This window comes from Mobula hypostoma, chromosome 1, assembly GCF_963921235.1.
Source record: "Mobula hypostoma chromosome 1, sMobHyp1.1, whole genome shotgun sequence".
NCBI lineage: Eukaryota > Metazoa > Chordata > Chondrichthyes > Myliobatiformes > Myliobatidae > Mobula > Mobula hypostoma.
The window spans coordinates 96,092,098-96,107,766 of NC_086097.1; the positions used below are offsets into that span (position 1 = coordinate 96,092,098).

The 15,669-nt window shown below is 41.3% G+C and overlaps 1 protein-coding gene across 1 annotated transcript in view; it reads left to right on the plus strand.

The window, feature by feature from the left end:
• rad51 (RAD51 recombinase) overlaps positions 1-15,669 on the plus strand; it is a 61,432-nt gene that overhangs the window by 27,374 nt on the left and 18,389 nt on the right. Inside the window, exon 4 of the mRNA XM_063053091.1 lies at positions 3,794-3,911. Coding sequence (XP_062909161.1) covers positions 3,794-3,911 — 118 coding nt within the window. The remainder of the gene's footprint in view (positions 1-3,793; positions 3,912-15,669) is intronic.

The following is a 15,669-nucleotide window of genomic DNA, read 5'->3' on the forward strand; positions in this document are numbered from 1 at the left end:
AGGTTGGGTGATGGGAGAGGATAGAATGGTGCAGACAAGGGTTAAACTAAAGTCGTAAACTAAACTGAAAGAGTGAAAGTGAGGAATGATGGCCAAAGTCAAAAAGGAATGGCAATAAGATAAACTAAACAAGAAGTCATTGGGTGAATTTGTTTAAAAATGTGGATTCTAGAAGCACTCAGCAGATCGTGTCACATCAATGGAAAAGGTTTCGTCTTTTTGTTTGAAATAAATAATTGGTCTTGTTCTGTTCCATTGCTATAGCCCTTGGTCAAGTTAAATTGGTTTATTATTGTCACATGTGCTGAGGTACTTAGATGCCACACTTACAGTTCAGTGCAACAGTGCCTGAAGGGAAAACAATAACAATATAGAATAAAATGTTAGAGTTACAGAGAAAATGCAGGCAGACAATAAGGTCAGGATCCAATCTTATTTTCTTGGGGGCTACTCAATAATCTTATAACAGAAGGATAGAAGCTATCCTTGAGTCCGGTGGAACATGCTTTTTGGCTTTGTATTTCTTCCCAGTGGTAGGAGGAAGGAGAAGGGTGGGTGGATGGATCTTTGTTTATGTTGGTTCGTTTACTGAGGCAGCGAAAAGTGTAGACAAGGTCCATTGAAGGGAAGCTGGTTTCTGTGATGTGCTGCACTGTGCCAACAACTCTACAGTTTCTTGCAGTCATGGGCAGAGCAGTTTCCATACTGAGTAATAATGCATCCTGATAGGATGCTTTCTGTGGGGCATTGATGAAAATTGGTGAGGATCGAAGAGAATATGCCAAATTTCTTTAGTCTCCTGAGGAACTAGAGACTATAAGACATAGGAGCAGAATTAGGCCCTTTGCCCCTAGAGTTTGCTCCACCATGGCTGATTTATTATCTATCTCAATCCTCATATGGCAAACAAAAAGACAAACAGGACGCTGGCCCTTATTGGTGGAGTTTGGAATATTGGCATAGGAGGGTAATGCTTACAATATACAGGTATGGTTAAGCTTGGGTATAGTGTACATTTGTGGTCATCATGTTACGGGAGAAGTATGATTGCAATAGATTCAGAGGAGATTTATAAGTGTGTTGCCAGGACTAGAAATTTTAAACTTTGAGTCAAAACTGTATTCCCTGTCCCTGACTGCCTCATTTTCACCATGGATATGCAGACCCTATACAGTCTGTTTCCCATCAAGAAGGCCATAAAGCTCTCCACTTCTTAATAAAAGAACCAGCCAGTTCCCCTCCACCCTTCTCTGTCTGGCAGAACTGGTCCTCGCCCTCAACAATTTCTCCTTCAGATCCTCCCACTTTCTCAAGGTGTAGCCATTGGGCCCCAGCTACGCCTGCCTGTTCATTGGCTACATAGAACAGTCCATGTTTCAAGCCTTCCCTAGTAATGCTCTCCAATTTTTCCTCCACTACATTGATGACTGCACTGGTGCTGCTTCATGCATCCATGCTGAGCTAGACGATTTCATTAACTTTGCCTTCAACTTCTACCCTGCCCTTAAATTCACTTGGTCTATTTTTGACACCTCCCTCCCCTTTCTCGATCTCTCTGTCAACATCTCTGGAGACAAACTGTCAACCAGCATCCTTTATAAACCTACCAACTCCCACAACTATCTTAACTATACCTCTTCCCACCCTGTATCCTGTAAAAATGCTATTCCCTTTTTCAGTTCCTTCATTTGTGCTGCATCTGTTCCCAGGATGCAACTTGACTTTCCTTTCCAGGACATCAGAGATGTCCTCCTCCTCCAAATGGGGTTTCCCTTCCTCCCCCATTGATTCTGCCCTCATCCACATCTCTTCCTTTTCCCTGATATCCGTGCTCACCCCGTCTCCCACCACCTTAATGATAGAGTTCCACTGGTCCTTGCCTACCACCCCATCAGCCTCTTCATCCAACACATCATTCTCTGCAACCTTTGCAATAATCAGTGGGATCCAAATCTTTACCTCCCTCCTACTCTCCGCTTTCCGCAGGGATTGTTCCTCTGTGATTCCCTTGTCCATTCATCCCTCCCCACTGATCTCCTTCCTGTTACTTACTCACCTATCTCCTTCAAACTATCCTTCCTCCCCTCCCCCTCGCCATTTTATTCTGACATCTTCCACCCTCATCCCATTCTGCCCTGAAGAAGGGTCTCAGCCCGAAATGTTATCTATTTATTCATTTCTATAGATCATGTCTGACCTGTTGGGCTCCTCCAGCATTTGTGTGCCTTGCACTTATAGTGACTTGTATTATCAAAGTTATGTTCTTACCAATGAAGTACATAAATGCATGGAAGGATGTGACCCTAATCAATGCAAATGAAATTAGCATAGTTGGGCAAAATGTTCAGTACAGATTTGCTCCTGTCTTTTTTTTTCCCAACTCTCTTAAATCTGAGGTCTGTGGTACCTAACTTTCCTATCAGTAGAAATTATTTCTCTTTGCTTTCTCAAAATATCTCATTATTTTGAGCACTTTTATTAAATCTCTCTTCAGATTCCTCTTGAAAGAGAAACATCTCACTACTGTAATTAAATAGTTCACCTTGTTAGTAAATCTTTATTAGCAAGTACACTGTTTGTAAACATCACATGAATAAGACTACAGTTTTTGCAGTGTTTTGTGGGCTGCTGACTTATTAGCATTAATTGCATGTATTTTTTTTGTTGTTGTGAGAATCTAGCCTGATAACTCTGAGCAGAGTGTTAGACATTTCCTGGGTTTTGGTAATGATGCCCTTGATTGGAAAAAATGCATTCTGAGCAAAAAAAAACAACTATTTCCTGACTGGGGAATATTTTGATTATTGTAAGTGCATGAACCCATGTTTAACAGTCTTATGCAACTGTTTCATTCCAAGAAACTGGCTGTTGAAAATCATATTAATCTTTAGTGATGTATGGTGCTAGCTCAGTTAATCAATCCATGAGCCTATCACTGAAACAAAACAGATTACACCCAAGAATGAAATGTTGTTGCTGAAAGCATCATTTTATCAGATTTGGATTTGGAATATAATTTTTTTGCCCCTGGAAACATGGATATAGACAGGGGTGCAGCGCTAGCCAGAGCGCACTTGGCACATCTGTAAGAAAAAAGCTGAAATAAACAAGCTAATTAATTAGGTGCTGCCCGGCACGTAAATGTCGGCCCAGATCAGAGGTGATTGCTGATTTTACTTGCTCTACATGATGTTCACTCCTCTTTTCAGGGCGCTGGAGCCTTTAGCTGTTCCATTGTTTGTTTAAACGCCAGCCCAGACAGGCTGAAAAGACAGGGCTGTCAGGATCAAGGTGACATGTTGAGTCGACACAAACTTCTAATAAAGTATAGGCACTGCCGTGCTTTCTGTAATGACAGTTACGTGCTGGTCCCAGGACAGATCCTCTGACACTTTTCAGAGAGAGAAACGTCAATCCTTAATGCTGAAGAATTTAAAGTTATTGACCCTCTCCACCTCAGTTCCTCTAATGAAGACTGACTTCTGGGCGGCACCTAATTAATTAGCTTGTTTATTTCGGCTTTTTTCTTAAAAATGTGTCGAGTGCGCTCCGGCTAGCACTGCACCCCCTGGATATAGAAATCTGCTTTCTGGATGTAATTAGGATTTTAAGGGTAATCCTGTTCCTATGGTTGTTACCGTCTAGCAAGGCTAGTAGAATTTGGGTACTTTTGTATTTATAAGAAAAATGTAACATTTATGAATAATTAAAAGTAAACCTTGAAGTCAGATTTAAATGCCCTCTGAAAATGAACGATAACTCCATAGTCACATCTTTGTTTTTTTTTCTTTAGGCTGAGGCAGCAAAGCTTGTACCAATGGGATTTACTACTGCTACAGAGTTTCATCAGAGGCGCTCAGAAATCATCCAGATCACTACAGGGTCTAAGGAACTTGATAAACTTCTGCAAGGTGTACATTAACTTTTTGAAAATTTGTACATTGAAAAAGGCGAATTGTGTGTTTCGAACAGCTTTTCAAATGGAAAATCAAGGTTAACTGTTTGAAGAGTTTATATATATTAGTCTACAGGGTAAGTAGGAAGGAAGCCAATACAGTACCCTGTGGGGCCCCAGTGCTGCTTATAGCTATGTCTGACACACAGCTCTGAAGCTGCACTAACTGTTGTCTGCCAGTTGGGTAGTTCATTATCCAGGATACAATGTAGGTACCAACCTAAACTGAATGGAGCTTTTTGTCCCAGCAATGAGGAGAATGGGCAAAGAAATGGCAGATGGAATGCAGTGTTGGGAAGTGTGTAGTCATGCACTTTGGTAGAAGAAATGAAAGGGTTGACTATTTTCTAAATGGAGAGAAAATACAAAAGAAAACTGTGGTGCAAAGGGATTTGTGAGTCCTTGGGCAGGATTCCCTACAGTTTAATTTGCAGGTTGAATCTGTGGTGAGGAAGGCAAATGCAATGTTAGCATTCATTTCAAGAGGACTAGAATATAAAAGCAAGGATGTAATGTTGAGGCCTCACTTGGAGTATTGTGAGCAGGTTTGGGACCCGTGTCTTAGAAAGGATGTGCTGAAACTAGAGAGAGGTTAAGACCAGAGGACACAGCCTCAGAATAGAGAGGTGTCCTTCTAGAATGTAGATGAGGAATTTCCTTAGCCAGAGTGGTGAATCTGGAATTATTTGCTAAAGGCAGCTGTGGAGGCCAAGTCTTTATGTGTATTTAAGGCAGAGATTGATAGATTTTTGATTGGTCAGGGCATGAAGGGATATGGAGAGAAGGCAGGAGAGGAGAATTGGATCAGCCATGATGGAATAGTGGAGCAGACTCTATGGGCCAAATGGCCTAATTCTGCTCCTATATCTTATGGAGACTTATTAAATAAAAATAATAAATCAAATTTCCTTTGCCATTATATCCCTGTATTTTGACGAATGCCCAGAAATCTCTGGTCTTAGTCTTGTGTTCATACAGAAGCTGCAGTCTTCTGCAGAGCTTGCTGTGTTTGAATTGATCTGTGTTTTGAATTTTAAATGAACATCCTTTGGAAGTACATCACAGCTAAGCAGTAGTCTGAGTTCATCAAATTAACGTGCAGTTTTTTTCTTCATATGATTTATGATTTACTTGCATCTTGGCCCTTCTGCAGCAATAATATTTGCCTTGATGTGCTACTATCCTTACAATTTTACAAACTATGTTTAGAAGGCTTTATTATTTTAATGTGTGTTGACTTTTTATGTTGAGCATGTTCACAATTATAGATGTGGCATCCTGAAGGACACCTTAGATTATATTTTAATTGGTCTAAATACCTGCTTTTCATTACAATGGTTTGAAGACACCATTAATTTACAGGACAGTGAAAGATCGTCAGTCTGTTTCTCTTTCCACTGATGCAGAGCACTATTTTAATTTGTAGTTTCCTTGTTTAAATTCAAAATCTTAACAGATATATTTTGGTATATACTTTAGAGCAAGATTTTTTTTGGGTTATTAACAGTAAGTTTTAAGTTGTGTTGTAAGCATGCTTTTCTAATCAATTGAACTAGTAGAATCATATTCTTCCCATAATGCTAATATTTTAAACAGTTGCAGCAAGAAACTTGTGTAATATTTAATCCTCTTTATATTGCACATGCAGTATTTTGATCTTAATTTTCCAAAAATATTACTGGTACATCTAGCATGTATAAAGTGGAGATTTGCTATATCCCCTGCTAATACTTTTTAACATTGTGGAGATAAGTTGCACAAAGTTGCAAAAAAATGACCAAGTGGAACAGTTTTCTTATGAATGTGAAAGCGCTGAATTCTTTGAAACTTTAGAGGTAAAAGTCATAACTATATGTGGTGATGTAACTGCTTCCTGATGTTTGTGATGTGGGGGAAGCAAGAAGACAAAGAAAACTAGGGCAAAATATGATGACCCCCCCCCCCCGTCCCAATTTATTTTTCCAATTGAAAGTGTACTTAGAGAGTGGAGTTTTAAGTAAATCTAGATCTGCTTCCAGGTTTTTCTACTAATTCTAATCAAATTTGAGGCAGTTTGCTTTTGCAATAATTACATACTGTAATTTTCCATTTTTGTCACATTTGGATTACCCATTGTCACAGATCCTGCAGCAAAAATGGAAAATGCTGGTAGGTTTGGCAGCATGTGAGTAAGGGGAAATGGAGTTAGTAATTCAGGTCAAAGATTCTTTCAGTTCTGATCTGAAATGTTAACTCTGGTTCTTTCCACAGATGCTGGCTAACTTGTTGAATATTTACAGCATTTACTGATTTTATTTCAAATCTCTGACATCTATTTTTTATTTCAATTTGCTTGCCTTCAACATAGAGAATTTGTAGCTTTGTTATCCAAATAGGGCTTTCCAATAAACCCACTTGCCTATTTTTGTTTTACTTTTCATGTGATCTGCTGTCCAGTTTTACCTTCTACTCTGTCCCATTAGGCTTTTCCCATTTTATGACATTGCTAACAAAGCCTTTGCTTATTCCCCTGCACTAAACTGCTCTTGCGATGTGACAGTGAGCCTCCACTTTCAGCACTTTGTAAATATGGTCATTGCTTGGCGGCTGTGTGATGTGAATATTACTTGCGCTTTATCAATCTGTCTGAATGTTGACTGGGTCTTGCTGAATGTTTCATTTCCCGAGGAATTGCAAATGGAATTAAATCTTGTGCAGTTGTTTATGTTTATTTCACATTTGTGATCTTTGGAAGAATCTGTCAAAAATAATTAGAATTTAGCTACTGATTTGATGGTTGTGTTTGAAGTTTTTTTTAGTAGTTTTGCATGCAGAGCACAAATAAAGTATGCAGTTGGATTAAAGCAAATGGACATTTTTTCAAAGTTCATCCACTCAACCCATAAACTTCAATGCCCTCTTTTTTTTAAATCTGTTGCTTATCATTTGTTGCCTCTGCTGAACTGGTAAAAATAATCTAGCAGTTCTGATTCTCTAAGTTAATTAAGACTTGTTTGAATCTACACTTGGTTTGCTTGTTTTAATTCACTAGATAATATCCTGCTTTAATATCTGTAATAGTTATAAATCAATGCTTCAACTTAAGATTAACAACCTCCTCTCTACCAGTCTGTGGTTGCATGAAAATTTGATCATGCTGGACAGTCCCAGTTATACCTCTATTTCTTTCCAAGTTTATGCATTTATCTAGTTTCCTCCGAGGTTTATAATCAGTTGTTTGAGTTAAATGCTGTCAGAAATTAAAATACTTGTTTTGATAACGAATATAACATGAGAACTAGAATTATTTACTGTCACTTACATCCACAATTTTTGCAAAAATTCACTATTGTTAGATTTTGTTCAGAACAGTTAATCAAGCTTTTCTCCCTTTTTCAAGCTATTTAAGTATTACCACTCTCTAGGGCCTGTGTTCTGATACCTGAAGAAACATAGAAACATAGAAAATAGGTGCAGGAGTAGGCCATTCGGCCCTTCGAGCCTGCACCGCCATTTATTATGATCATGGCTGATCATCCAACTCAGAACCCAGCCTTCCCTCCATACCCCCTGACCCCTGTAGCCACAAGGGCCATATCTAACTCCCTCTTAAACATAGCCAATGAACTGGCCTCAACAGTTTGCTGTGGCAGAGAATTCCACAGATTCACCACTCTCTGTGTGAAGAAGCTTTTCCTAATCTCGGTCCTAAAAGGCTTCCCCTCTATCCTCAAACTGTGACCCCTCGTTCTGGACCTCCCCAACATCGGGAACAATCTTCCCACATCTAGCCTGTCCAATCCCTTTAGGATCTTATACGTTTCAATCAGATCCCCCCTCAATCTTCTAAATTCCAACGAGTACAAGCCCAGTTCATCCAGTCTTTCTTCATATGAAAGACCTGCCATCCCAGGAATCAATCTGGTGAACCTTCTTTGTACTCCCTCTATGGCAAGGATGTCTTTCCTCAGATTAGGGGACCAAAACTGCACACAATACTCCAGGTGTGGTCTCACCAAGGCCTTGTACAACTGCAGTAGTACCTCCCTGCTCCTGTACTCGAATCCTCTCGCTATAAATGCCAGCATACCGTTCGCCTTTTTCACCGCCTGCTGTACCTGCATGCCCACTTTCAATGACTGGTGTATAATGACACCCAGGTCTCGTTGCACCTCCCCTTTTCCTAATCGGCCACCATTCAGATAATAATCTGTTTTCCTATTTTTGCCACCAAAGTGGATAACTTCACATTTATCCACATTAAATTGCATCTGCCATGAGTTTGCCCACTCACCCAACCTATCCAAGTCACCCTGCATCCTCTTAGCATCCTCCTCACTGCTAACACTGCCACCCAGCTTCGTGTCATCCGCAAACTTGGAGATGCTGCATTTAATTCCCTCATCCAAGTCATTAATATATATTGTAAACAACTGGGGTCCCAGCACTGAGCCTTGCGGTACCCCACTAGTCACCGCCTGCCATTCTGAAAAGGTCCCGTTTATTCCCACTCTTTGCTTCCTGTCTGCTAACCAATTCTCCACCCACACCAATACCTTACCCCCAAGAACTATGAGGATAACTGCTGCAGTTAAGAAATGTTAACAAATATTTAAAGAAATGTGATGAATTTGATAACAATCCATTAAAATGCATCCTGGAAACTTGTAAATTCTTTTGGCATTATCCCATTGTGGAATAGTTTCTACTTTTGGGTCCCAGCCTTGATATTTAAACTCTGATTGTCTTATGAATAAATAAACCAAAATACCTTTGCACTGTCTCCCACATGTACATCAACATATAGACTGTACCCCTTACCTAAAAACATAATTTTTTGGGGGAGTGTCAATAAGTGGAGATAAAAATCCAGATCAATCTTTGAGCAAAATCTGGCCCATTTACTCCAAGGATTCATTCTTTGTAATCCTTGAAGAACCTAATTTTTCATCAGAGGGTAGTTAAAAATAGATAAAGTTGAAACAGGCTCTTCCATTTTGTTTACAACTATCATCAAATAGTGCTGTCTTTGCTTATGTTAAATGCAGAATCCTTTCTCTTAATAAATCAAATGACTTTCCTCTTTACCCTTTCCCGAGTTTCAAAACGAAATAAATCATGAGTGGATCAACAAAAAGTCATCGTGAAACCAAGTCAAAATTATAAACAAATGTATAACAGTATTTTCATCTTAAAAGTAATTATAATCAATGGAAAGGTGCAAAAATAACAGGGTTGTTATCATGGGTAACTTTAACTTCCCTAATATTGATTGGCACCTGATTAGTTCCAAGGGTTTAGGTGGGGCAGAGTTTGTTAAGTGTGGCCAGGATGGATTCCTGTCACAGTATGTTGACAGGTCGACTAGGGGTAATGCCATACTACATCTAGTACTAGGTAACGAACCGGGTCAGGTCACAGATCTCTCAGTGGGTGAGCATCTGGGGGACAGTGACCACTGCTCCTTGGCCTTTAACATTATCATGGAAAAGGATAGAATCAGAGAGGACAGGAAAATTTTTAATTAGGGAAGGGCAAATTATGAGGCTTATAAGGCTAGAACTTGCAGGTGTGAATTGGGATGATGTTTTTGCAGGGAATGTACTATGGGCGTGTGGTCGATGTTTAGAGATCTCTTGCAGGATGTTAGGGATAAATTTGTCCCGGTGAGGAAGATAAAGAATGGTAGGGTGAAGGAACCATGGGTGACAAGTGAGGTGGAAAATCTAGTCAGGTGGAAGAAGGCAGCATACATGAGGTTTAGGAAGCAAGGGTCAGATGGGTCTATTGAGGAATATAGGGAAGCAGGAAAGGAGCTTAAGAAGGGGGCATGAGAATGCCTTGGCAAGTAGAGTAAAGGAAAACCCCAAGGCAATCTTCAATTATGTGAAGAACAAAAGGGTGATAGGAGTGAAGGGAGGACCGATTAGAGATAAAGGTGGGAAGATGTGCCTGGAGGCTGTGGAAGTGAGCGAGGTCCTCGATGAATACTTCTCTTCGGTATTCACCAATGAGAGGGAACTTGATGACGGTGAGGACAATATGAGTGAGGTTGATGTTCTGGAGCATGTTGATATTAAGGGAGAGGAGGTGTTGGAGTTGTTACTTGTTACATACACCTGTTAGGGTGCATTCTCCAGTTACCTTATAAGGTAACCGTAGCCTTCAGCCAGGAGCAGATGTCATCAGGTGGTTCCCAACCTTCACTGAGTGTTTCGACCCTTAACCACGACACTCTCCAGTTGGTGGGCTGGCAGTGGTGGCCAAATCACTGCCCATCTGCTCCTGGCTTCCAGCTCCCCTCCTCTCGCCTACTCCAAATCCAACAAGAAGCTCGTTCTGCCTCTTCCCCCATCCTACGAGCTGCTTGTTTTTTGCTCCTTTCGTCCAGGCCCAGATCTGACAATAACCGCCATGCTGGTTTGGCTGGGAAACCTCCGCAGCTGATCTCCACAGGGAACAACCATGCCTGCAATAAGACGATAAGTCCCGGGGCCTGACGGAATATTCCCCAGGCTGCTCCACGAGGCAAGGGAAGCGATTGCTGAGCTTTCTGGCTAGGATCTTTATGTCCTCGTCATCCATGGGAATGGTACCGGAGGATTGGAGGGAGGCGAATGTTGCCCCCTTGTTCAAAAAAGTTAGTAGGGATAGTCCGGGTAATTATAGACCAGTGAGCCTCATCTGTGGTGGGAAAGCTGTTGGAAAATATTCTTAGAGATAGGATCTCTGGGCATTTAGAGAATCATGGTCTGATCAGGGACAGTCAGCATGGCTTTGTGAAGAGCAGATCATGTCTAACAAGCCTGATAGAGTTCTTTGAGGAGGTGACCAGGCATATAGATGAGGGTAGTGCAGTGGATGTGATCTATATGGATTTTAGTAAGGCATTTGAGAAGATTCCACATGGTAGGCTTATTCAGAAAGTCAGAAGGCATGGGATCCAGGGAAGTTTGGCCAGGTGGATTCAGAATTGGCTTGCCTGCAGAAGGCAGAGGGTTATGGTGGAAGGAGTACATTCAGATTGGAGGGTTGTGACTAGTGGTGTCCCACAAGGATCTGTTCTGGAACCTCTACTTTTCGTGATTTATATTAATGACCCGGATGTGGGGGTAGAAGGGTGGGTTGGCAAGTTTGCAGACGACACAAAGGTTGGAGGTGTTGTAGATAATGTAGAGGATTGTCGAAGATTGCAGAGAGACATTGATAGGTTGCAGAAGTGGGCTGAGAAGTGGCAGATGGAGTTCAACCGGGAGAAGTATGAGGTGGTACACTTTGGAAGGACAAACTCCAAGGCAGAGTACAAAGTAAATGGCAGGATACTTGGTAGTGTGGAGGAGCAGAGGGATCTGGGGGTACATGTCCACAGATCCCTGAAAGTTGCCTCACAGGTAGATAGGGTAGTTAAGAATGCTTATGGGGTGTTGGCTTTCATAAGTCGAGGGACAGAGTTTAAGAGTCGCAATGCAGCTCTGTAAAACTCTGGTTAGGCCACACTTGGAGTACTGTGTCCAGTTCTGGTCGCCTCACTATAGGAAAGGATGTGGAAGCATTGGAAAGGGTACAGAGGAGATTTACCAGGATGCTGCCTGGTTTAGAGAGTATGCATTACGATCAGAGATTAAGGGAGCTAGGGCTTTACTCTTTAGAGAGAAGAAGGATGAGAGGAGACATGATAGAGGTGTACAAGATATTAAGAGGAATAGATAGAGTGGACAGCCAGCGCCTCTTCCCCAGGGCACTGCTGCTCAATACAAGAGGACATGGCTTTAAGGTAAGGGGTGGGAAGTTCAAGGGGGATATTAGAGGAAGAATTTTTACTCAGAGAGTGGTTGGTGCGTGGAATGCACTGCCTGAGTCAGTGGTGGAGGCAGATACACTCGTGAAGTTTAAGAGACTACTAGACAGGTATATGGAGGAATTTAAGATGGGGGGGTATATGGGAGGCAGGGTTTGAGGGTCAGCACAACATTGTGGGCCAAAGGGCCTGTAATGTGCTGTACTATTCTATGTTCTATAGTCAATTAATCTTAACATTCTACCTGATTTGAAGAGGTTGGGCAGTCTTAGATTTTATTCCTTGAGTATAGAAGGGTGACAATAACAACAGTTAAAAGATATTTGCACAGTTACATGGAAAGGAAAGGTTTAGACCAGGGGTTCCAAACTGTTCTTATGCCATGGACCAGTACCAGTAAGCAAGGGGTCCATGTACCCCAGGTTGGGAAGCCATGGTTTAAAGGTATGTGGGCAAATGAGACTGGGTAGATGGGCATCTAGTCTGTATGACAAGAGAGACCGCAGATGCTAGAAATCTGGAGCAGCACATTCAAAGTACTGGAGGAACTCAGCAAGTCAGGCAGTATCTGAAGGAACAAGCAGTTGACATTTCAAACCGAGACCTTTCATCAGGACTTCATAAACAGGATGAAGGGTCTCATCCTGATACGTTAATGGTTCATTTCCCTCCGTTGATGCTGTTTTATATGAATGAGCTGGACCATTGGCCCTGATTTCTGTGCTGTATTACTCTAGATACTGTAACTAAATGCAGTTCAAATAGTAACTGTTCTTTACTCTTAACTTTTCAATCAGTTCTTATTCAAGATCAACAGAGCATCAATATTGAATGTACATTGCATCTTCAATAGAGTGGATGAATTAACAGATAGTAGATGTTGTGATCTAATTGCCATTATAGAAGTATAGCTGCAGGGTGATTGAAGCTGGAAACTAAACATTTGAGTCATTAAGCACAGAAATGGGCTCTTTGGATCACTGAGTTGACGTTGACTTACATGCCCCCTTGCATTAGTCTTCTACTAATCCTATTTTATCCTCCAAACATACCCATCAACTTCCTTTTGATTTCACGATTCAACTCCACACCAGGAGCATCTTACATTGTAGCCCACCTATCTTTGGGATGTGTGAGAAAATGGGAGTCTTTCAGAGGAAACCATTTATTTGCAATAAAAACCTTATCCCGACCTCCAGAACTGAGATGTTATCTCTGCTGCTGTATCATGATGCCGAGAAGGATATTTAACGACGGAGGGGGGGAAATTTGTTAATAAGGGATTATGTCAGTACAGTAGTTAGAAAGAATTTTGGCGCATTAGATTGTGGCATAGAACTAGAATTTGTTGAGTAGAATAAATGCCAGGAGTATTGGAGTTTGAAGAGACTTGGTATGTCACCAAAGATTCGAGCTAATTTCTGCAGATGTACCACGGAGAGCATTCTGACCCCTTGCATTACTGTTGGTATGGAGGCTCCAATGCACACGATCAAACAAAGCTGGAGAGGTTTTTAGACACAGCCAGCAATACTTTAGAACCCTCCTCACCATCAAAGACATCTTCAGAAGGCAGTAGCCATCATTAAGATCCCTCATCCAGTTCTGGAGTCTGAGACCCTCACCAAAACTTAGGTACAGCTTCATCCCCTCTGCCATCACATTTCTGAGTGGTCCAGGAACACTGCTCCGCCATTCCTGTTTTGCAGTAATTATCTTCATTGCAACATATAATAAATCGATATGCCTGCACTGTACTACTGCCACAAAACAACAATTTCACGACTTCTGTCAGTGATAATGAATTTGATTCTGATTCCATAAGACTGAACTGTCTGAACTTTAATTTGACAGTGTTTTTTCTATCACCGTCTTCTGTCTATTTGTTATAACTGAACGGGTGATACAGTGGAACAAGGGTCTCAACCCAAAACATCGACTGTTTATGCTTTTCCATAGATGCTGTCTACCCTGCTGAGTTCCTCCAGCATTTTGTGTGTGTTGCTTTGGATTTCCAGCACCTGTAGACCTGTGATACAGTGGGCTGCTTCTACGTCGTAATTCGTTGAGAAGTAGTGATGGCCAGAGAACATTGTATCCAATAAGTGGAACAGAGTGAAACTTAAATTTTGAAATCAGTGAAGTTGTACTGACCTATTTTGAACAACTGTGTATGTATCCACATTGCCATCATTTAAAAAAAAATACAAGGTGCATCTTTACACAATTGGAAAAACCAAGTTACCCAGTTTTTAAGGGTAAATTTATTCTAGCCTAACATTTTGCAGGAGGGAGGAATAGCTGGTGCAGCTCATCGAGCTGATGCTTCACAGATGGAGCAACCTGGGTTCAATATTTATCTATGGTGCTGTCTGCATAGACTTTGCGCTTTCTTCCAGTGTGTTTCCTGCAAGTTAATTATAGAATTATAGAAATTTGCAGCACATTACAGGCCCTTCAGCCCTCATTGTTGTACTAACCATGTAACCTACTTTAGAAACTGCCTAGAATTACCTTATTGCATAGCCTCTACCACTGTCACTGGCAATGCATTCCACACACCCACCACTCTCGGTGTGGGGAAAGGAAACTTACCTCTGACATCCCCCTTATACCTATGCACTTCCCACAGTAGCCTGGGGTATATCTCATCCAGTCCTGGCAACTTATCTAATTTAGTATCTTTCAAAAGCTCTAGCACATCCTCTTTCTTAATGTCTATACACTCAAGCGTTTCAGTCTACCACAAGTCATCCCCACGATTGTCAATGTTCTTTTCACTGGTGAATACTAAAGTAAAGTATTCATTAAGTACTTCCACTACTTCCTCCAGCTCCATACACATTTCCACAATTGCACCTGATTGGTCCTATTCTCACATGGCTCATCCCCTTGGTCTTCACATACTTGCCTTAGGGTTTTCCTTAATCCTGCTCGCCAAGGCCTTCTCATGGCCCCTTCTAGCTTTCCTAATTTCATTCTTGAGCTCCTTCCTGGCACCCTTATAATTTTCTAGAGCTCTAACAGTACCTAGTTTCTTGAACCTTTCATAAGCTTTTCTTTTTCTTCTTAACTAGATTTTCTATATTCTTTGTACAACATGGTTCTTTTCCCTTACCATCCTTTCCCTGCCTCAATGGAATATACCTATGTAGAACACCATGCAAATGTTCCCTGAACATTTGCCACATTTCTGCTATGCATTTTGCTGAAAACATGTTCCCAAGTTCCTGCCTAATAGCATCATATTTCCCCCTACCCCAATTAAATGTTTTCCCGAATTGTCTGCTCTTATCCCTCTCCAGCACTATGGTAAAGGAAATAAGAGTTGTGATCACTACCTCCAAAGTGTTCTCCCAACGAGAGATCTGACACCTGACCAGGTTCATTTCCGAGTACCAGATCAAGTACAGTCTCTCCTCTAGTTGGGTTATCTACATATTGCATCAGGGAACCTTCTCAAACGCACCTAACAAACTCCACCCCATCTAATCCCCTTGCTGTAAGATGTCAGTCAATATTAGGAAAGTCAAAATCACCCATCAGAACAACCCTATTATTATCACAAACAACAGGAATTCTGCAGATGCTGGAAATTCAAGCAACACACATCAAAGTTGCTGGTGAACGCAGCAGGCCAGGCAGCATCTATAGGAAGAGGCGCAGTCGACGTTTCAGGCCGAGACCCTTCGTCAGGACTAACCCTATTATTATTGTACCATTCCAGAATCTCAACGCTCTTAAGTTCATCTGCCTTGTTTATGCTACTTCTTGCATCAAAATAGACACATCTCAAACCATCTGGCTGAGTGCATCTTTGCTCTATCACCTGCTTATCCTTCCTCACAAAATCCCTACAAGTGTCGTGGTTTCTCGTTTCTCACAAACGACAAGGAGATGCAGAGATCTCGTCAAGACGTTTTAAACTTTAATTTGC